At 44.5% G+C, this 22,095-nt stretch overlaps 1 protein-coding gene across 2 annotated transcripts in view; it reads left to right on the top strand.

The window, feature by feature from the left end:
- MKLN1 (muskelin 1) overlaps window positions 1-22,095 on the top strand; it is a 173,930-nt gene that overhangs the window by 72,297 nt on the left and 79,538 nt on the right. For both annotated transcript variants that reach the window (XM_019509617.1, XM_019509618.1), the window contains 3 exons: window positions 1,531-1,608; window positions 2,972-3,037; window positions 16,231-16,343. In XM_019509617.1, coding sequence (XP_019365162.1) covers window positions 1,531-1,608; window positions 2,972-3,037; window positions 16,231-16,343 — 257 coding nt within the window. The remainder of the gene's footprint in view (window positions 1-1,530; window positions 1,609-2,971; window positions 3,038-16,230; window positions 16,344-22,095) is intronic.

Raw genomic sequence — 22,095 nt, forward strand, 5'->3', positions numbered from 1 at the left:
TGTCCCCTACTCCTGGAGCATATGTGAAAGTGCCCAGAGATTTTTAAATAGAGATTCACTGTTTAAAAAAAAAAAAAGACCTCTTATGGTCTTTTTGAGTTCTTTGCAGCAGTAATATTTTTTTCTTTGCAGCAGTAAATGGGTCAAAAGTAAGAGCTAGCACTTTCTGAAGAGTGCCTCGAGTTTAATGGGGTGTGCCTTCAGCTGAATGAGGGATGCCTAGAGCCTGAAGAGGTTGAGTACCACTGGTCTAAATAAACACGACCCTCCCCTGTCCCCAGCACATACACATGCACCTTGTGTAATCATTGTATAGTCAGGGATTCACACATGTCCTATCCAGATGTAGCCACTTGTAAGTGGCTGAAAAATGCATGTGCGACCTTTAATTCAAGCAATTTCCAACACAGGAGCATTAAGTTTTGGTGTCTCCACACCTGGACAATCCTGTCCTGGTCCTATTTATTATTATTATTATTATTATTATCCCAGCCCCCAAGAGCCCAAGTCTTTGACGAGAATGCTGTTGCACTAGGCACTGTACAAATACAGAAAAAACAGCCCCTGTCCCAAAGAGCTTACAGCCTATGACAGATGCATATGGACGGGAAGCATAAGGAGGCAATGAGATGCTATTGATGTATGTGATGAACAGTGGTTTCAGTACAACACATCAGTTCTGTGAACATGGCAGAGTAAAAAGTTTTTAAGGAGGGATCTGAAGGACAGCAGCAAAGTACCCTTTGCAGATGTACTGGAAGCTCATATCAAGCCTATGAAAAGTATGGAAAACATTCTACTTTATGGAGGGATTGATCGGAGGTAGGAGCTGGGTTCTTAATGAATGCTTGAAAATGTGCACAAACTTAGAAAGGGTAGGTAGCCGCTTACAATCTGGCCGGGGAGTTGGGGTCAGTGCTGCTTACAGAAAAGAGGATCTACCAGCAACCTGATAAGTTTTCATCCCTTTTCCTTTTAATTAATTCTTTTCAAAGAATTTCATGGCTATTTTTGCTCTTCCTGTTTTTGATCTAACGTTTGGTTTTTCCATCTCGCAGCATTTAAACAATGTTTTCTCCTTTTTGTTAGCTGGAACTCTAGAGATACTGTCTGACCTAGTTTCATTGCAACTTGTACTAAATGACTAATTTTATAACTGTGGTCAGCGTCCTTTTTCTTGCTTAAATAATGGAAATAGGAACCTATTTTTAATTTAAATATGGCACACTAGAGGTTTATAGACCATTGGTGCCAGGCAGAAGATGCTGCCTTTTTTTTGGGGGGGGGGGAGTTGGATTAAGTGGCTGTTTACTCTTCATTCTGGTTAAGATGCAAAGCGAGTAAGGTATGTTATAAAAAAAAAAATATGCTAGTGAGGTAACTGATGTGCAGAAGGTGATCATTTTGAAAACTGCATCAGGAGAGCAGGTAGGATAGAGACAGATGAAGTCACCTACTTCTAAAAGCTATCTGTAATGTAATGGGAGCGCAAATCTTACAAAAATCAACAGGCTGCTTTTGTGTTTGCAGATGGCCTGTTCAATCAGTACATCAGTCAGCAAGAATACAAGCCACGCTGGGGTCAGATCATCCCCAAAAGTACCAAAGGTAAGACTCTTAATGGGACACTTCTTTTAAAATCATCCAAGCATTAATAGTGCTGCCATATTACTTTGTGGATTTGCGTAAGGGAATGATGCAACAAAGGAGGATATTGAATGGTTTTGATCATGCTTTTTACAGGAGTCAGTAATGTAGCAGGGTGAAAAGGAAATTGCATCTGCATTTTTTCTCAGATAGTGAAATGTAAGTGAATCTCCAATTCATTAAGGAACCTTTCACAAAAAAACAATAGCTGTAAGCTCAAACATTAGACAGGTCCATTTAAAACAAGCGAGTCATAGGTTAATAACTGTTGGGTATGATTGGAGTTGAAACATGGTACAAATTAGATGTAAAGTGATGCTGATAATGGGAAACAACATGGAAATTAAGCTTGTGAATATATTTGTCTTGGCACAAATGGAGGTAATATTAGAAATATCCAGAATAACTCAAATTTTGGTGGCCATCATTAAGCTGTAGAAGTTATTGTTAAAAAGTTCCCAGCACCTTTTACCATTAAAAGACAACTGTTAACAAACTCTGCTGTGCAGTACACTGCCATAGCCACCTCCTAGGACAACCAACCTGTATGTAACACCAAATGCAATGGGTTAGCTAAATAAGAACACTGACAAAACCTACTCCTGCGAATAAAATTTAAGGGTTTCTTTAATGCCAGTTCCCCGATGAGGCCGAGGAGCTAGATCTTCTGCCCCAGTCTGTAATACTTGAGCAACTGAGTGATTGGAGAACTCCTTTAAATGGGAAGGTAGAATTTGCACAAGAGAAAGTCAAGGCAGTGTAAAAGAAGCAGAATTGACTTTTTCTTCCTTTTGCCTGTCATGACATGGGGTGTTGGTTAGTACGATTGGTGGAGGGAAGGGGGCACTGTCTTTCCTGGATGGATTTGGGCTGTGCCAGCTGATGTGGTTGAAGCCATCTCTTGAAACTGCTCTTCATCCTGTCAGGGGTTGAATAAGCATCTACCCCTTCTTCAGTTTGAGAAGGATGCAAAGGCTGCTGTTAGCTTAGCTGCTTGGGGATGTTTCAGGTACTGTTTTAAAGTTTTCTCTTGCAAGATTCTCAGATAGTACCAGTGCCGAGCATTGTATTCGCTCCCTCTTCCCAGGTCACTGCCTTGTGTCTGGCAGATAAAGCAATTGAACGAACTGTTATCTGGGTTGTCTTGAGCAAAACGTGCTGTTTCTTTGGGTAATTCCTGGGCGTGGTATGAATGGATAAAGAACTCTGGGCTGTTCTTAAATGACGTTACTTCCCCCTAGTGCTTAGGCTGTACAGGTGGGTAGATGGCTTCACTTTGAAATCATGTGTAGGTTAAAACTTTTTGCTTTGCTTTTGAAATAAGGTGATGGAGAAGACAGCAGACCAGGAATGAGGGGCGGTCATCAGATGGTCATTGATGTTCAGACAGGTGAGCAGTCGTGATCCTTTAAGAAAAATCAGGTGCATTTTCTCCTGGAGCTTATGTGTAGCTAAGCTGCCATTATCTTAACAGAATAATACAAACAAACGTGTGTCCCTTCATATACCGTGTCTTTGGACAACACTGCTTGCCTTAGAGTTAGACTTGGGTATTCTGTTTTTTGTATGGGGAGGGTCTTTGCTGGCTAACCCTCCCCTAGTTTTCAACATGCTTGCTGTGATGTTATGCATACATGACTTCTTCCTCTGACAAGTTGTTTGGTTTGGAGTAGGAGGCCTTAAGAGCACTCATTTTCCCTATGTACTATAAAATCGAAGGCTTGGAAACGGTATCAGTGTATGTCGTCAGAGTGTACTGTTGCTCTCGAATTCCTAGAGCATTCAGTACACAGTAGAGCATCCAAAGCAGACGGCTGAGTATCTTGAACCCAAATGAATTTTTCCTCACCCTCAACTCTGTTCCTTGCCAGGAGCACCACTTCTTTAGGAACTGCGGACTCCAGTCCATTGAAAGTACACGGATAAATGAACCTACTTATTCCAAAACACTGCATCAAATGGTGAAAGAGAATGAAGCTCAGGTGTAAATATACAGTACGCACTACTTGCTTTCTGCTTCTGGTTCACAGTTTGAGCTCCACTGTAAATACTCTGCCTGATATGAAACTCCATTTTGAACTTCAAGGTTGCCCTTAAAGCCAAATGCATAAAGACAAGCTAACACAGCTGCCTACACCAATAGCTCAGTGTGATTGCCAGACTGCCATAGTAGTTCTGCCTAAATTGGATCCCTGCTTGCTGTGATTCCCTGAATTTCATCAGAACCCTTGGAGCCAAAATGAGTTGAAAGTAGTGTAACAGTCGGATGCTTGTTCTGATTATTTTGGGCATGCATTTGAGTCAGAGTTGCTACTGCAATGCACTTAAGCAGGCTGAAGCAATTCCATAAAAGCTGTACAATTATGGACCCATTGGCATATTGTTTCTCAATCAAATTGTGCCTTGTGCTGTGGCTGAAGGCTTCTTTCCTAAATGACCATTTGACTAAGTGGTGCAGTCTATCCTGTTCAACTCCAGAGAACATATGGCCTAGATCAGACAAAAGTATGAGGGGCAAACCTAAGCAAGAGGGTCAGTTTTGTGATGGTACTGGATTTTCTTACTATCTTTAGATGTTCTGTCTGTTGATACTATTCACGTTTGTTTGCTTATATTGCAACCCTAATGCTTCCCTTGCTAACACAGATTGTGTAAGGTGACCTGCATGCTGAAGCGGAGGAGAGAACATAATATACTTACTTTATTCAGTGAGCTTCTTTTTTTTTTTTATAGTTATCTGGCTTGAAAGGCAGGGGAAAAAACCCTTTTGACACTTCTTTAATGTCCCATAAGAACATAAGAAGTGCAGTACTGGGTCAGACTAATGGTCCATCTAACTCGGTATCCATTCTGTCAGTGGCAGGAGTAGATGCTTTAGAAGGAGATCCCTGAACTGGGTATATCTAATTGATCCCTCTCTGGCACCATTATTTAGTTTTAGAGATGTCAGAGGATACATCTGTCTTCTGTTTAATAGTTGCTAATAGAGCCGTCATCCGTGACTTTGTCTAGTCCCTTTTTGAACCTGGCTATGCTCCCTACCTCTACAACCTCCTGTGGTAATAAGCTCCACAAGTTAACTTTGTGCTGCATCTAAAAAGTACTTTCTCTTGTTGATCTTAAACCCATCTCGTACTTATTCCACCCGTAATTCTAATATTCTGGGAGCTGGTGAACAACAGTTTCCTGTTCACTTGTTCCACATCCTTCATGATTTTATAGATTTCTGTCATGTCCCTCTTGGCCTTCTCCTTTCTGAACTGAAGAGACCTAGCATTTTTAGTCTCCTTGTATGGCAGCTGTTTCATACCCCTGTTTTTTATCTTTTTTTTGGTTGCCCCTCACTGTCCCTTTTTTTAATTTCACTGCATCCTTTTTGAGGTGCAAAGACCAGAACTGCACACAGCATTCAAGATGTGGGTGCACCATGGGTTTGTATAGTGGCATGACTTCAGTTTTGTTTTCAGTTCCCTTCTTAATAATGCCCAACATTTTTGTTTGCTGCTGTACATTGAGCTGATATTTTTAGAGAACTGCCTGCAATGACTCCAAGGTCTTTTTCCTGAGTCATAACAGCTAGTTCAGAACCCAGCATTGTGTACGTATAATTGAGGTTATTTTTCTCATGCATGTTATCTTGCGCTTGTTGACATTTGAAGTTCATGTGCTATTTTTTGCTTTTTACTTGCGTACTTTCCGCAGCTCCTCTCCATCAGTTTCGGATTTGACTATCTGGAGTAATTTAGTATCATCTCCATTCTTGGAAATGATACTGTGCATCCTGATTTCCAGGTAGTTGATAAACAAAGGTGAACAAAATTGGGGCCAGCACAGATCCCTGCAGGACCCCTCTTTTGACCTCCCTCCATCCTGAGTAGAGGCCATTTAGGCCTCCCCCTTGCTTCCTATCTTGTTCAGGCACTGCCTCAGAGGAAGTACTCAGGCTTTTTTATACAAGGGAGTCGGATGTTCTTGGAGAGGCCAAGTCTTAGGAAGAGCCTTGCAAATAAAATAGTCTTACTGCAGCTTGTTTACAGTGAAAGCTGTAAAATGCACCCTAGTGGTCAAAGAACAGAGCTATTAAAATGGATTTTTATTTTTACTGACGTTACTTGGAAATAAGAGGGTTATGTCAATGTGGAGGCTAAGTGTTTTAAATCTGCATTTCTAATATCATGAGCTCTCTTCTGCCTGTTCTTTTAGCACCCGGGACTTTGAGGCAAGGTGACCCCCTGAGCCTTTGGCATATGACGGGGCCATCCGACTTCTGTGTGGCACAGGCTGCATGACCCTCAGGCCACGCTAGCGGGAGCCATAGACCCTGCTGCTCTGCATGCCCAGGTGTCCTCCCCTACCTCCCTGCTGCCTCTTCCTGTGCCTCCCTACTGCACTCTGCATCCCCGTGCTGCTGCTGCCCACGTTGTCCTCTTCACTGTGTGCCTGGGTGCATCCCCCCACTGCCCTGTGTGCCCCTGTGCTACTTGTTGCACCGTCCCGTCCGCTGCACCGTGCACTTGGGTCCCCTGATTGCCCCTTAGCTCCCTGCCTGCAAGCATCCCTGCCACACCACGCCATTCAGGCACCCCAGGCTGTGAGCTTCTCTGGCATTGAAGGCTGTGTGCCACACTGCATCGCTCAGCCCCCTGGGCCAGGGTTGGGAGGGGGAGCTTGGAGACCCCAGTTGCTGCTGCACTGTGAGCAATGGAGGGAAGCAGCAGCCTGGGGGCATCGGATTAATCCCTTGTTAGCCATGCGTGGCCCCTGCGCTGCTAATTGGACAGTCGTGGTCTTATGACTGCTGTTTTTAGATGAGGTAGTGAAGAGTTTGTGGTTGCTTAAACTGACTTGCTAAAAATTCATATACTTTGTCTGGGTAAACTGGCTTTTCTTCCTATCCCCTGAATTAGTTCCTCCTAGGAATGTGACTTTTTTGGTCACCGAGGGTAACTTTGGATCCTGTCTGCAACCCTCGAGGAGGTTCTTGCTGGAGACTGCTTGAGATGCTGCACGCAGCTTTGCTTGGGCCCATAAAATCTGTGTATCTTGGGCGGTTGGTGTCTGGCTTTTAATAATTCTGGTGTTTCTGGTATTTTATTCGGCAGATGACCAGGCCATGAAGGCTCCTGATACTCTTTGTATTTTAAAAGGCACTCCTTCTGTTAGTGGCTGTTCAACTTCCCTTTGCAAATGGGTACCATTTAACGAGGCTACAGGAATCTGGCCAGCCTTGGTCTTTGGGAAGTATTTTACAAACTGAAACTAGTCTCCCTGTGCAGCCTCCAGCAAGACTCATGCTAATAGAAAAAGGGGGAAAAAAAGCAACCCATGCTCCTCCATGACTTAATGAAGAATAATTTTCATGTTTTTAAGGATGGAGGGGAACATTTTTACTTGGCACATTTCAGATGATTTAAGTGCTTTTTGAATGCGGGCATTATCCTGTAACCTCTACTTTGGCGTTTATATGCAACAAAGTGACTCTGTCACCAATAAATTTGTGCTGGGAATAAACCCTGATTCTTGAATGCCAAGTCCCTCCCTAACTGCTCCAGCTGTGTGGTGTGTGTGGATCAAATAGGATTTTTTTCTTCCTTAGCCTCAAGTTAAATGAGTTGGCAAGACCCAAAGGAAATTCCCTTGTCCACAGACATAAAAGTATGTAACTGGGTTGGATGCTTGCAGTGTTGCTTCTCTCCTTCCTGTCATGCTGGACAGGCCAATGCTACCTTTTCCCATCTTTTTCTGAAAATAATTGGCTTTTTAGGGGGATGGGCTGAAAAGGCATTTGCACATTAACAAGCAGAAGTGTGTGTGTTAAATTTTTGGATGTTTCCTTTCCCATTGAAGGAATTAAAGTAATGGTAAAATGGTTTTAAATAAACAGATTAGAATGTTCTTATGATAAAATGGCGTTGATTCTCTTTTGGTGAAATGGCGCTTTCTTTATATTTTTGGAAACTTCATAATTTCATGCACATGTTGGAGATGATGGAAGAGATTGGCATCTTAATGCCATGTCTCAGGGATGTAGACTGATATGCCCAGTGCCAAAAATATTATGATCATCACATGGGCACCATAAGGTTTTTTTTCCATCTTAAGATACTTGAGACAGTAGGTGGGGGTAATTTTTCTTCAGGACCCAAAGATGCCCACAGTAGTTCATTGTTGTTATGTCTACAGAAAAATATGCATATTTATTAACCAAGTCATGCCTGGCAAATCTGGGTCTTTTTGTGCACGCAGTTTAAAACAAATTTATATTATGAAGGGAACTTTCCCGTCTGTTTTCTTCAAGGTATTTTCTTTAAATGGGGCACAGGAGGGTTTTCTGTACCTTTTTAGGGGAGGACAAGGAAATACAAAAAAACACCTTGACTGGGCAAGTGCTCTGTGTAGCTCTCAAGTAGAGCTACAGTTCCTCCTTTATATACGTAGATTCTGGCAAAATACCCAAGTGGTTCAGTGCTGCCTTCCCAGCTGAGCAAAACTGCAAGCAGCAGAGTCATTGCTGTGATGCATTTTGGAAGAAGCTAGAGACACTTATTGTTGGTATGTTGAATAAAATCATTTTGACGGTGCTTGGCCAGAGCTTTTATGGAACAAGAGGAAGGCAGGTTTTACCTAGCAAAGATTTTAAAGGAACAACTGCTTCTATTTTAACAATAACGTGATGCATTTTGGCGACACTGTTTGCAGTTCTGTGGTTAAAACAGAGTTGAGCTTTTTGTGCTTAAAGCTGGATTAAATAACTTTAGTGGGGAAAAATTGTTGCAGGTGTGGGGAGAATAGCTATAGCATTTGCTTTTGAGTACAGAATGAGTTTCTGTATTTAAAACTAAATCTGTTAATGATGGAAGCTAATTTCAAAGATTGTTCTTTTAAGATGCTTAGCACCCCGTGTTAGTCTCTTTTCCCCAGCTGATCCAAATGACATCGGCCCCAGAGACATCCAGTGTAGCTAACTCACTAAAATCTAATAATTTACACTACGTTTGTTATTATTCACTTTCACTATATTAAGTGAGCTTCTCCACTAGAGACATGAATATTCTGTGTCACAAAATTCAGCCGGTCCTTTTTCCAAGACGGATGCCGTTTCCCAGTGTCTTCATGACTGCGAAGCAAAACTGCCCTTCCAAAAGACCTACCACTTTGCATGTGTAAAATTGCCTGTCTTCTCACTATGTGTGGGTAGCTGTTGGAAGTGAGGCAGCCAAAGAAGAGGGTGTTGAATTAGCAGATGGTGAGATGAAGACCGCAGTAACCATTTGAGCAGAGACAGAGTCACAGGAGCCTTGCATGTGGACAATGTGGCAGAGGTTGGGGTGGGGATCTCTTGGATTCAGACAAAACTTGAGGGAGGGTGCTAGCAGGGTAGTGCTGAGTTTGGGGTCAGGACACTGTTAGCAGGTAGGAGGCTTATGCTGCAGATGGGAAAGATTTTGCTCCTTTTACCCATAAAAAGGTCTTTCTCAGAGATGTGTGCTTAAAGAAAGCTGAAAGCAAGACATGAGCCTACTGGGTTGGAGAGGGGAGGTAGAAAGATGACTTGCAGTATATTGTCAAAGGCATTGGGAGAAGGGCTACGTGTGCATCACTTGATAGCATTGCTGTAAACCAAATCTACTGTAACTTTAACTGTTTGAAGTCATTCTCTCACTGTCCAGTATGTAGACCGGGTAGCTTTATTAGCCCATAATATTGAAAAGCTGATAGGCGTATTGAAGTAATTAGAAAAAAACCCACTTCATTGCTGTTTTATGAGGCATGAATAAACCTAGTGATTAACTCTTCAGTTCAGTGGAATCTAGCTAATTCAAACTGTCTGAGACCCCTGCATTGTGGTTCTTATGTACTAATGAGTGACAAACATAATGATGATGCAAAGGTAGTTTATTATGGTGCTTTTGACAAGCTTTTACTTGATCTGTATTTCATGATAAATGTACTGTTGTGTATTAAATGTAAGGGTAAAATTTTTCAGAGTGTAAGACCCACTGAGTCTATGGAATTTAAGCTTAACCATTTGAGGCAGAAAACAATTCTACCCAGTCTTACTAGTAAGAGATCTACTTGCAGCAGAGCCTGTTTATCACTTGGGGAGCAAACAGGCATAACACTTGAACCATTTCAAGGATGTCACTTGTTGGGAACCAGTTCACAACTGTCCTGGTTTAGCAGTTTCCATGTGTGTGCTGCCAAGGGGTCTAAGAAGAGCAGTCACATTTTTAGAAATTGCGGTGCTGTCAAACTGCCCCCAAGGGGTGGTAGGGATTACCCAGCCCAGCATGCCTCCCAGTGGCAAGTGCCTCGGTTTTCCCCCATGTTTCTTAAGCCGTGGAGGATGCCAGGGAAGACACAGAAATCAGTTGCACCCAATTGTAATGTTCTGATCCCCCTTCTCTAACATTGGGCATCTTTACATGTGTGCCAGAGGGCAGGGCTTTAATTACAACAGCTCTTGGGAGCCACTAATTAAAGCACTCACAGTGTCTCGTGTATTCAGTATCTTGCACTTCAAAATAGCAGTAGGTTGCTTTAACTAAAGTCTATTCGACCAGCTTTAGCTAAAGCATCCCCACCAACATTTTGAAGTGCGGGGACTCTTAATGCTTGAGACACCAAGGGTGATGGTGCATGTTAATTAGCATGCTCCAGCCGACTGGATTAATTGACTTTGCTCTAACGCACTGTAATTACAGCATGTTGGAGCAAGGGTCCCGCATGTCTACAGGCATCCATTGAGTTCAGTAAAGCCTCTTCTTGTGCTTTACCAAAGTGGTGGTGGGTGGGTAGATGGGAGGGAGGGGGGAAGCAGATGCCTAGATCCCTGCTTCTGGGTTCCCAGGACTGGGTGCTCTCTGGCTGTTGGAGCTTTCTTGACTTTTAAAGAGTACTTTTCTCCCAAGCTACTCCTCAGCTTACTGCAATTCCTAGCAGCATACCAGGGTTTGGTGCATCACAGCCTGGTTTGGGGTGGGAGGAGAGGTGGTTGGGTGGGTAGAGGGGATACTCCTGCATCTGGGGTTCTGGGTTTTTGGGGTGCAGCCTGCCTAACTTCTCCATGTCGGTTGCCAAGAATAGAATGAATGTTACCAGCGGCTTGGGGAAAAGTGCTGCTTAGAAGCAGCAGAGACCACGGGCAGATCCCCCAGAGCGCAGAAGTAGGGGTGCCCCCTGCACCCACCTAGCTTCCCCCAGCTTAAATCAACCGGGGTGGCTTGGAGTGGGTCAAGTTCAGGCAACATAGATTGGGGCAGTAGAGTTCTGGCTATATACCAAAGTAGACAATTGCTGTCCGAGTTTATGGGGGAGGATGGGGAGGGGAGAGGGAGTGAGGAGTGGTGCAGTGTGGGATGCCTAGAAGGAGTGATCAGATGCTATTTACAGAAAGCTTGATGCCCATACATGACACTGAACCAATTCAAGGAGGACAGTTTCAGAATAATACCCGATTATCCAAGTATATGTGTGTATGTGTAATGTGTATACACACAAGTACATACATACACGCACGCACACACACACATGCATATAAATATGTGAAATATTCCAAGGGATTTAACCCATTCTAAATTGGTTTGTACATCCAGATGCTTGTGGTTTAAACAGCATTTAAAACGCGTTATGTCCATCTCCATCCTCTGAGGTGCACCCTCCATAGTGCCATGGAAAATGGCTGCACAGCATAATCCTACAAACATACAACTTCTTGAGCTGAAGTACGACTGATTTGATGATCAACTTCAAAGTGTTGTTACTTCTAATTGAATGTAACTCTTCTCGCATGTAACTGGTCAAGTTACTTGGTACTGTAGTTGCTTCTTGAGTGGTGGCTAGGTTTTGTATTGTCTTTGTAGAATAGCCTCAAGTCAAGTCAGTCCCAAAGCCACTGCAACTGTTGGGGCATCTTAGATGCTGTAATGACCCTGGTTGAGTTGCTTTGCAATCATTGGTGATTCTTCTGGCAGAGCGACCTGGTGGCACCCATCACTTCTTCAGGTATGATGGCCGTTGAATCGCAGGGAGCTCATCTGCCCTTTGACAGGTCTTGTTTTTAGTGTCCATGCACTCTCCTCACCCAGGCAAGCCAAGGTAGTCTTCAACAAGCCAACCATGGAACAGGTTGTACTGGCTTACGTGGTGCCTGGTAGCAGACCAAGAGAGGTCTGGCCTGACATTAGCCTAACAGAACAGCCTAGCAGCTGAAAACACCAACTCTTCCTCATTCTCCACTCTGAGAGAGAGCAGCAGAGAAGATGGCCTTCATTGCAAGGAGAGAGGCTGGTTCTGGTTATGACTGCAGCTGGGGTGATTAGAGATGACTAATTTATTATGTACTGTTCTGCAGAAGTGAAATTTGGAGAATAGAGGGCAGTATATGTTTCTAGGCAGAGGGTAGTACAGACCTAGTAGTCCATCAGCTTCTCTTACTCTTAGGAAAGAAAAGGGCTTTTGGGGAGGGCAGTAGTCCCAAGAGCAAGGAAAGAAAGAGGGACCAGCAGTGCCTCAGGGACTGCATTTTTGCCAGGAAAAGTAACTTTCAAAGTATTTGTGAGTGAACTTTTGCCAAAATATTTGATCTGAAATTTGGATATGGCAAGAGTAGATAAAGTTAAGATGCTGTCATCCAGACTTTTTGGATCAGATAAAGGCTTTGGGTGGATGCACTTGCTAAGTGCTTTTGAATGGCAGGAGGGATTCTGATCTCCCTCTTAATTACCCAAGGGAGAAGGGGAGGGGGAGCAGTTGGAGTGATGCAGCCTTAACTTTCATTGTGGTGCATACTTCACAAATAAGTAGGAGGAGACTCTTTGTGCCCAAGAGTCTACAGCAGCAAGTCTCAACCAGGATGCTGTGGTACCCTGCAGTGCCTTGAGATCCTTTCAAGGTGGCATGGGATGCCATGTACTGTTAGGTATGCTAACATGATTCCCAAGATAAACCCAGAGATTTCTGCTAGGAATCTGTAGTGTCAAAAGCATAAAGACCATGCATAAAGACCACCACAAAGACCATTTCTGCTGTAAGAATAAATGACCCCATACTAACTTACACACGAGAAAAAATTGCAGCTAACCCGCACGCCTGCTTTCTCTTTAGTTCCTTGACTTGTGTGCGTTGAGGTGGTGGTTAGCACCACTGTAATCATGGACCTGGGACCCTTTTCTAACTACATAAGTATAGAGTAAAATGGTGGCTGCTGCCCCAGAGGGTTTACAGTCTGAAATGAGGACTTGAAGGTGTGAACCTTGCTGCAGAATTAATATAGTTAATAATAATTTGCCCCAGCTTTGGGAGAAGAGTTGCAAATACTGCCAGAACCCCATTAAGAAACTCTGAATGTTTTGGCAGCAGGGAAATTTATTAAGAAATACGGATGTCCTTCCAGAAAAGTGTAATTTTTGCACTGTAATATACTTATTCACAGGCAGGCCCATAAATAACCATACACAATAAAATATGTTGAGTTTGATTTTTGTCTATCAGCTAAAAAGACTGATGGATGAGGAAGAGGGAGGTTCGTCATCCCAGAGTAGATAATGATGGAGTTTTTATCTCTGGCCTGGGAAGAAGTTGTGTAGTAAGATGAAAAGTGAATTCGGCACATTCTTTTTTAATATTTCTCTCTCCATTAATGTGTAAGCACCAAGGTGCTTGCAGTTAGCATTTTCTTGCATGATATTTCACTAGTTTAAAAATTTTCCACATTATTTCATTTTACCAGCTTTCTTTAGGTAGATGAAAGGTCTAGTTTTCATCAGATTCATTCAAGTTTGCTATTAAACTTCATCTAGGGCAACAAAACCTTCGCAGGCAGGCATGACATTTTGGCAGAGGCCCAATAGGATACGTGGTTTGTGCCAAATCTTTTATTTTCCTCAGCTATCAATGAAGCTGTTGTGGTAATGTGGGTTTTGTGAGCTGTGAGAATCTATGTGCACAAAGGGACCTGCTCTTTGCAGGGAACATTGGGAGCACTGAGCCCAAGAGGAAGGGTAATTAAAGTTAATGAACCAAGGTAACCTTTCCTTGGTGATGGCCACCAGTGCCACTGTAGATAAGGGTCAATAGCTGTTTCCATGTTATGTCCCACTTTAACTGCTTTAATTGGTTTCAGAGTAAAAGTTGGCAGGCAGCTGTAAAAATATATCTAGTTATATGATAGAAAAGTCTTTAAGGGAAGATGTGAAAATCCTTGGAAGCCATTTTGTCCATCCCACTTTTTTGGAAAACTTAATTTTGAAAAATGTAATTCTACCTGCAGATCCTAGTTCATTGCATCAATCCTTCCTCCCTTGCTTTTGACCAGCACTCAGAGGTGTTAGCTGTTTGTATGATGGGTGCAGAGAAAGGAAATGTGTTACCTCTCAAGATACTAGTACTTGGGGAAAATAACGTGAAACTATTAGTCAATTTAAAACTAAAAAGGATGTTTTTTTGTTTGTTTATTTCTTTTTACACGGGATGTTGTTAACTTGTGAAACTCACTGACACATGATGCGGTGGCTCATTGCTTAACCCAGTTTAAAAGGGTATTGGACCTAAGGGGATTGGGCATATTCTTGGAGGAAAGGTCCCACACGGCAGATGGGTGCAGCTTGGGAATCTGAACTTCCTAAACTTCCTATTGCTGCAGGCTGTAGTGGGAGAGGAGCAGGGGATGTACTCTCTTTGCTTGCCCCATGGCATCCGTGCTCTGCCACTGTGCAGGATGGGATACTGTACTACATGGGCCTGTGGTCTGACCCCATAAATAACAATTCCTTTTGAGTAGATGGGAAAACCCTTTAAAGCCCCCCACCTTGGTCATTAATTGTCTGGGAAGGTCATAAGCACTGTTTTTTCCACGCTTATTAAAGCAGGATCTTGGAGTACTTATAAACTCACTTTAAAGGAAGCATATTTATTTCCCCAAATGTGGACTAAACAGGAGAGGTTTCAACTGCATCAGAAGTTTGGCAGAGCCTGGCATAGCACCTAGCCCAGGGATGGGTGGCCATTATTTGGGCCCATGGCCCACAAAGGGAGTTTTGCTGAGCTGTTGTGGGCCAAGTCAGCATCTCCCTCTCCCCCCCAGTGCAACAACTGAGCAAAATACTGTATGTGGCATGCAGCCACGGGGAGGCGGGGAGTGGTGTTTGGGAGTGAGATGGAGATGGGTGGGCAAAGCCAAGATGATGGGGTAATGACAGCACAGGGCCAGGGCAGAGCCATGATCTGTTGCCTGCATGGGCTAGATTCTGCGGACAGGGGTGTGTTCATTGTGGCTCTGCCCTGGCCCTGTGCTGTCACCACCATGAGATCCCAACCCTGGCCCCTGACCCAGCTCCCCCGCACGTGTGCACTCGGTCCTTGGGGCTCCTGGCTGGTCTTCATGGCGACCTCAGGATTGCATGGTAGTGACCGCATGGAGCTGGGCAGAGCCCCAGTCCTGAGGACAGGGACGTGTGCAGGGAGCATGTCACAGCTCTGTCTTGCCCCTGCATTATCACTGCCTCATGATCCCAGGGTCTCCATAGAGGGCAGGTGGGTGGGGGGCTGCATCTGGAGCCAGGGCTGGGAACTTGGGGTGGTGACAGGACAGCATGGGGCTGGGGTAGAGCTGTGATCTGCTCCCTGCACGCCTCTGCCCGTGGAACCTGTGCCTGTTGCAGGGCCATGTGGGCAGCAGATTGCAGCTCTGCCCCATATTGTCACCACCCCAAGATCTTGGGGTTTCTCCAGCCCTACACCTGCCCACTTGTCTGCTCCCTGCCAGCCCATTGCCCTATCCCAGCTTCCCAGCTGGGTGCCTTGCCGGCTCAGGTCCTGCCCCTGGCAGTGGATGTGGGGCAAACTGGCTGGGGTGCCTGGGTAGCGGGGCTGGGTCCAGCAGCTGGAAGGAGGCACTGCCACTAGGGCTGCCAGGAAATGGAGCCTGGCTGCAAGGCTGCCCTAGCCCCAGGTGTGCGGGACTGGCTTCACATGCCACTCCTTGAGCTGCCCCTTGTGCTTGGGCTTGGTGGGACTGTGGGACCCACCATGGGCCAGACAAACCTCTTGGCAGCCTGGATCCAGCCTGTGGATCATATTTTGCCCACCCCTGATAGCTGGGGTGACATCTTGCCCAGCACACAATCTTAACATCTTACTGGATAAGCAGTGCTGAGGCCTGGCACCCTCAAGTGCATTAATGTGTTGGAGTTTTGTTTTTCTGGTAGCGCGAATTACAGTATCATGGATTCAGTCCTCCTTAAATGTGTATTTGGCAGGGAGCAGTACATGTAAATGGGGCTGGGGAACATTGTGACTCGACTAAATGACCTTGTAAAGTTCCTTCAGCCCTGCTTTTCTATGATCCTATGCATGTACAAAAGTGAGAATGGCCTGGGAAACTGGATTTACATGTGAGGCTGCATCAAGCTTGAAGTGCTCCGAAAAGCAAAATTAAATAAATCTCTCTCTTGAGTTGCTCTTTCCATGTGCTGGCAATGAGAGCAATCTGTTCAAAAGAGAACTTTACATTTTCTTGCTGGCTTTGTTTGTGGTTTTTTGTGGGTTTTTTTAATCATTCCTTTTTTTTCTTTTTTGATATAGAGACTGTTTATTTGTTCGGGGGCTGGGATGGGACTCAGGACCTGGCTGACTTCTGGGCATACAGCGTGAAGGAAAACCAATGGACTTGTATCTCTAGAGATACTGAAAAGGAGGTAAGTTCCATGATCATTCCTTGTGTATAACATGTGATCTGTTATACTCGCACTATCTGGCAAGTTTCTGAAACGCTTCAGCATCAGTGGAACATCATTCATAAAGAGCTTACCACTTTAGCATTAAATTTCATCTGGTTAAAAGTGATAACTGCTTGCAATCCCAAAAATTTTTTAGCGTGTTTTTTATTTGAATCATCGTCTTCAGCCTGTTTTGCTCAACAGTTGTATGAAGCCTTTGGCATGGCTAGTAGAAATCTAGATCAGTAGACCTGTAACTTTTTTTTTAAGGCCCAAGAGACTATTAGTTCATTTTGTCTGTCACAGGTCATTGAAACTTCAGGTTACCTCTGTATTGAGCCCAGTACCTTGTTAGCTTAAAGCATATCTTCTAGAAAGGCATCTTGTTGTGATTTGAAGGCTTGGAGAGGAAGGACCCTCTTGGTAATTGTACTAGCTATTACCCTGGCTAGGGGGAAAAGCTTGTCTGGTTTCAGCTTGTTGGTGGTTGTATTATTCTCTGCTAAATTAAACAGCTTCTTAGTAGACAGTGCATTTTCCTTTTGAAGGTACTTTAATACTTGAATAAAATTTACCTTTCTAGCCTTTGATAAGCTATAAATGGCTTGAGCTTTGTTGTCTTCTGCATAAGGGGATTTTTTTTCCTAGCCATCAGATCTTTTTGTGGCCCTTCTTTTACCCCCCCCCCAACATCTTTTAGTTTTTCACTGTACAAGGTACAGAAGGGCAACCAAAATGATCAGCAGTCTGGAGCAGTTGCTCTACCAAGAGAGCCTAAAAGGGCTAGAGGCTGAGCGGGGGGTGACGATAGAGGTCTATAAAATCGTGGAGGGTGTGGACCAAGTAAGCAGGGAACTGTTGTTCACCAAGTCCCAGAGTATTAGAACTAGAGGGCACCTGCTGAACGTAGTAAGTGACAGGTTCAAGACTAACAAGAGAGTACTTTTTTTGCAATTCTTAGTTAATTTGTGGAATTCATTGACACAGGAGGTGGCGGAGGATGGTTAGCATACCTGGGTTCAGAAAAGGGCTAGATGGACCGTAAGTCTGATACAGTACAGTGCTTGTATTCTAATGGACGCCGAAACTGGGTGCAGTATTTCAGGATCACTCTCTTGAGAGCTGCTCTTAATGACTCAAAAGGTAGGAGGTAGTTACAACTGCAGCCTTCTGCCAGCAGACCCACCATACCCTCCAGGGCAGACAAGACCATGCATCGGGTTTGTGCCTGCAATAGACCCTGCTGCTGCTTCCCTACCTGTCTGAGTGCCTGCAGAGCAGGAGGAGCCTGGATGGGATACAAGGGGAAAACGCTGGCTGGAACAGCAGCTTTCACATCTCCTTTCTTCTCTGAGTTCGTTATACCTGTTCCCTCAGCAAGGGTTATGGGAAAAGGCACTAGGAAGTGACATAGGCCCTAAGAGGAAGCCACAGGCTGGAGAAAGCCATCTCTGGGTTGAGAAATGCTGGGAAGCATCTATGAAGGGGAACTGGAGGAAAGGCAAGGACGAGGGCTGGGTACTGCAAAAGTGAAGGAGATGGACAGCAAAGAGTATCTTGAGGAAGAACGAAGGGTCCTCAAACGAGAGGGAAACAGTGGGGTAATTTTTTAGAAAAAGGCTGAAGGAGCATAAGGAGAACCTGGCACAAGGGAGTGTCAAGCTTTGAAGAGAGAGGTTGGAGGTGTTGGAGCTTGTGGGAAATGGTCTGAAAAGAGTTTGGACAAGGTAGGAGGAAACGTGGAACATGGGAAGGTCCACAACATAATTTGAGTTTTTATTGCTGGGCGATTGCTGAAGAAGAGCGTTTGCAGAGGTTGAATAAAGTACACACCCATGTAACAAACTGGCTGTTATACTTGTAAACAAGTATTGTCTGTCTTTCTAATGAATTCTGGGCAAACCTGATGAGATGTGATTCTGACCTTTTCCTATCTCAGTAAGTAAACTCAAAAACAGACTCCAGATGTTCCTGTGAAAGGAACATCAAATGTTCATAAACAGGTTGCTAAAAGGAAATGTCTGACATGGAGTTGTTGAAAATATTCAAATAGATTCCAAGAGAACTTGTTTTCCTTTCACATTGGAGCATGCAAGTTCTATTTCTGTCTCTCTAATGCTTATTTGGCACAGGTTTTCAGTACCCCCTGAATAATTAAACTGTTTAGCTAAAACAAGAGCAAAATACAATTATTGTCCTGAATTAATGTAACCTTAAGGGTTAGATTTAAAAAAAACAACAACGACCAGTTTTAGGACAAAGATGTAACATTAGAAGGAAGATGATAGTGTCACCTATATTTAGGTTGCCTGGCCCTTTCTATTATAGATTTATTCTTGCGACCCTTTTAAAAACTGTCTTGCTTCTGGCTTTTTTTCCTGGGTTGAGAAATACTAGGAGGCAGCTGTGAAGGGGAAATTCCTCCATTGAGACCTCAGTTGAAGGAAATGCCTTTTTGTCCTAATAAATTCCATTTGGGTTTAACTCAGCGTTTTGAGCTACTGAATCACAATTTCTCTTCTGCAGCTTCTGTTGTCAGCAAAAGGTTGGTAGCCTGCCAGAATAACTGGATACTAACAATCTAAAAAGTTGGGCTCACAACGCGGCAACAGCTGCAGAGGCAGATGATACTTTGCTGAAAACTGGGTGCAAGCATTCTGGCTGCTGCCAGAGCAACTGGAGCACGGTGCGAGGTGGGCTGGACTTTTTTCCATTTCCCACCTTGGTTTTAGTGTGTGGAGCCAATGACGCCTCTGCCGTCTGTTAGGGCTCCACCTGGATATAACAACCATTTGTTCTTGCTCTTGTACCCCTACTCGTAACCGTCTTTTTTGCATATAATATGATACAACAAGCGTAGTGCCAAAGAAAGCATGGTCAGATCCATAAATGTCAAGAACCTTTGTTTTGGACACTGTTGAACTAGGTTAAGCCTTTAGAGGCAGTGCTATATGAATGGGCAAGACTTGGTAATGATGCAGTAATTTTAATGGGAAGCTGGTGTCTGAATCCTGTAAGTGACTTTGAAAAACATAGAGCCTGTGTTGTTACAGTCTGTCCTCCAGTCTGTTAGATTCATAAATTATAAGGCTGGCAGGAACCTCGGAAGATCATTGGGCCCAGCCCCCTGCACCAAGCAGGAAAGACAGCTGGGGTTAAGTGACCCCAGCAAGGTGACTGTCCAGTCTGCTCTTGAAGATCTCCATGGTAAGTAATTGCATCCCCTAGATGTCAGGGTTAACTGAGAGGCCTTTTTGTGGTCTCTTGTTTTGTCATCAGTTGGAAGCGACGTGCCTTGGTGGTGTTTGCTTAGAAACAAGGGCTGTAAAGTATTGTTCAAGTGCAGATTTTTCTTGGAAGAGGTAACATGCTAACTAAGTAGAAATATTCACAGAAGAACTTGAGCCCATCAGGTGGTCGTATGAAAGACTTCTTTTTCTTGTAAGCTGATAGTTTTCAAAAGTGTTTGAATTTCTTGGAAATCACAAAGCCTCTAAATTGGGTCAGAACTGTAGAGATTTGAGAGCTCAACCCTAGTAAGTAAATCGGTGCCCTGAGTAGAAGGATGATTTGCCCTTGTATTATGGTTCATAAAATTTGTATTACAGAAGCTCCTTGAGACCCCATTTGGGATCAGGGATCAGCTGTGCTATGGGCTAAATGAACATGGAGTCCTACACCTTATTCATATCTGAGAGAGAGAATGGGCGAAAGAAAAGAAATACAACATGAGTGTCTGTCTCCAGGAGCTACTGTCACCCCCGTTCCACTTCCTGCAGGGAGCCCTGCTCCCTTCAGGGGTCTCATGACCCACCCAGAAGCTCCCCAGTTTGTTCCATTGGGTAGTCTTCTCCCTCTGCCATGGTCTTGGGGTGCCCTGCCACCCCTTGAGATCTTTTTAAGCATGCCACAGGGTGCAAGAGTATAAGCCTTGTAAGAAGTAAATTGGTTTTTGAAATGGGGTACTAAACTTAGAAAAGCTGTGGAGGGTGTTTGGATCTAAAAGGGTTGCGAGCCAGGGGCACTTGTACACATGCTGATATCATGAAGTACACACACCAAAAATTTCCCTTTGTGTGGCTTAATGGCCTCATATTGCACGTAGGCAAGTTTTTGTGAGTTTTAAATGAGTTTGCATCGTTGCGACCTGGAACGTTGCAGCCACTAGTCAGCTCACCCCCTGGCCATGGGAGGGGCAAGCAGGCTTTGCCAAAAAAAAGATCAGGCCCTTCACCGCTTCTGCTTTAAGGCAGGCTCCTATAGGTGGCAGGAGCCTGCTTTAAAGCAGAAGCGGTGGGGGGCCCAGTCCTTTCTGTTGTGGAGCCTCCTCACCTGCCCTGGGGCTGAGGGGAGCAAGCTGCCAGTGGGCCAAACAGTTGCTGAGTTGTGAGGGCACCCTGTGGTCCTTCCCTGCGGTAGTGGCATCCTTCAGGGCTGGGTGGGCAGGCTGCTAGCTGGGTGAGTGCTGCCTGAGCTCGTAGGCACCTGGTGCAACTTCCCTGGAGCCTGCCCAGGCTTCCCGCACCTTGCGCACCATCCCTGCTGCCTCGGGGGCAAGTCGCCCTGTTCCCAGGCGTTCTGCTGGCCGCAGGTGCCTGCCGAAGGCACAAGCAGCGAGGGGCCCGATCCTTTTCTTCAGCGGAGCCTGCCTGCTTCTCCCATGGCTGGCAGGTGAGCTGACAGATTAATGGCACATATTAATGACCTGCCGGGTCATTAATATGGGAGAGGTGGGCAGGCCCTGCCAAAACAAACAAACAAAAAAGGATCAGGCCCCTTGCCACTTCTTCCTTTGGCAGGCACCTGTGGCCACCAGGACAATGCCATGTATATACGGTGGTGGAAAAACAAAACCCACCGTTTCAATTCAAAACTCAGCATTTCAATTAGGGGGCATAGAATGCAACCCAAGGACTAAACCCCTGTCACGTGAACAAGCACCCCAGTGTTTTAAGATCCTGGGGCATATGCCTAACTTGCAGCATGTGAATAAACATAAAAGCTGCAGGGGTAGCTTTTTCTAATAAGGTGTCTCAAAGTTGCATGGACACTTTTTTCTGTCTAGGCGTACAAATAATTGGACTATAATTATGTAAGGCAGAAGGCAGGCCGGGTGATACCTTTAAAGAGTCCCTTGTACAGACGAGCATAAGCTTTTGTAGTCTGCAGCCTACACTGTCAGGAGGCTGTAGCCGGCAAAAGGTTAAGTCTTTTTGAATGATTTAATCTTAAGGTACCAGCCTAACACAACTGACTACTCTCTACTATTATTATTCTGGAAGTATGGCGGCTTCTGTGCCGTTGAACCAAATACCTCTGTTGTTAGGAAAGATCCTTTGTTTTCCTAGGTGTGATGCAGGCATGTAGAATTACTGCCTCAAAGATGTTACAGTGTAAACCTTGATCTGGCAAGTTCCTCTTTCCTTTGGGTGTCTGTGTGCACCAAAGATGTGTATGCCTCCTCAGGTACTACTCTGATCCTAGCAGCACCTGTACATTGTGCATGCACCTGCCTCCCCTTGTGCTCTGCGTTGGGGACATAGACAACAGTGGGTTTCCTCTCTTCCCTTAGTTCTTCTCAACCACTTTAGCTTGAGGGTGAGCTTTTGTAGTCTGATCCAGCCCACATTTGGCCTATAGCTGCTCTCAGCACCCGCTTTCTTCACTTTGTTTCTTGTTTTGGAGCTTCTTCGGTCAAATGCCAAGTGTTTTTTTTTTTTTTTTTTTTATA

The sequence above is a fragment of the Gavialis gangeticus genome, unplaced genomic scaffold (genome assembly GCF_001723915.1).
Source record: "Gavialis gangeticus isolate Ggan-Ray unplaced genomic scaffold, GavGan_comp1, whole genome shotgun sequence".
Classification (NCBI taxonomy): domain Eukaryota; kingdom Metazoa; phylum Chordata; order Crocodylia; family Gavialidae; genus Gavialis; species Gavialis gangeticus.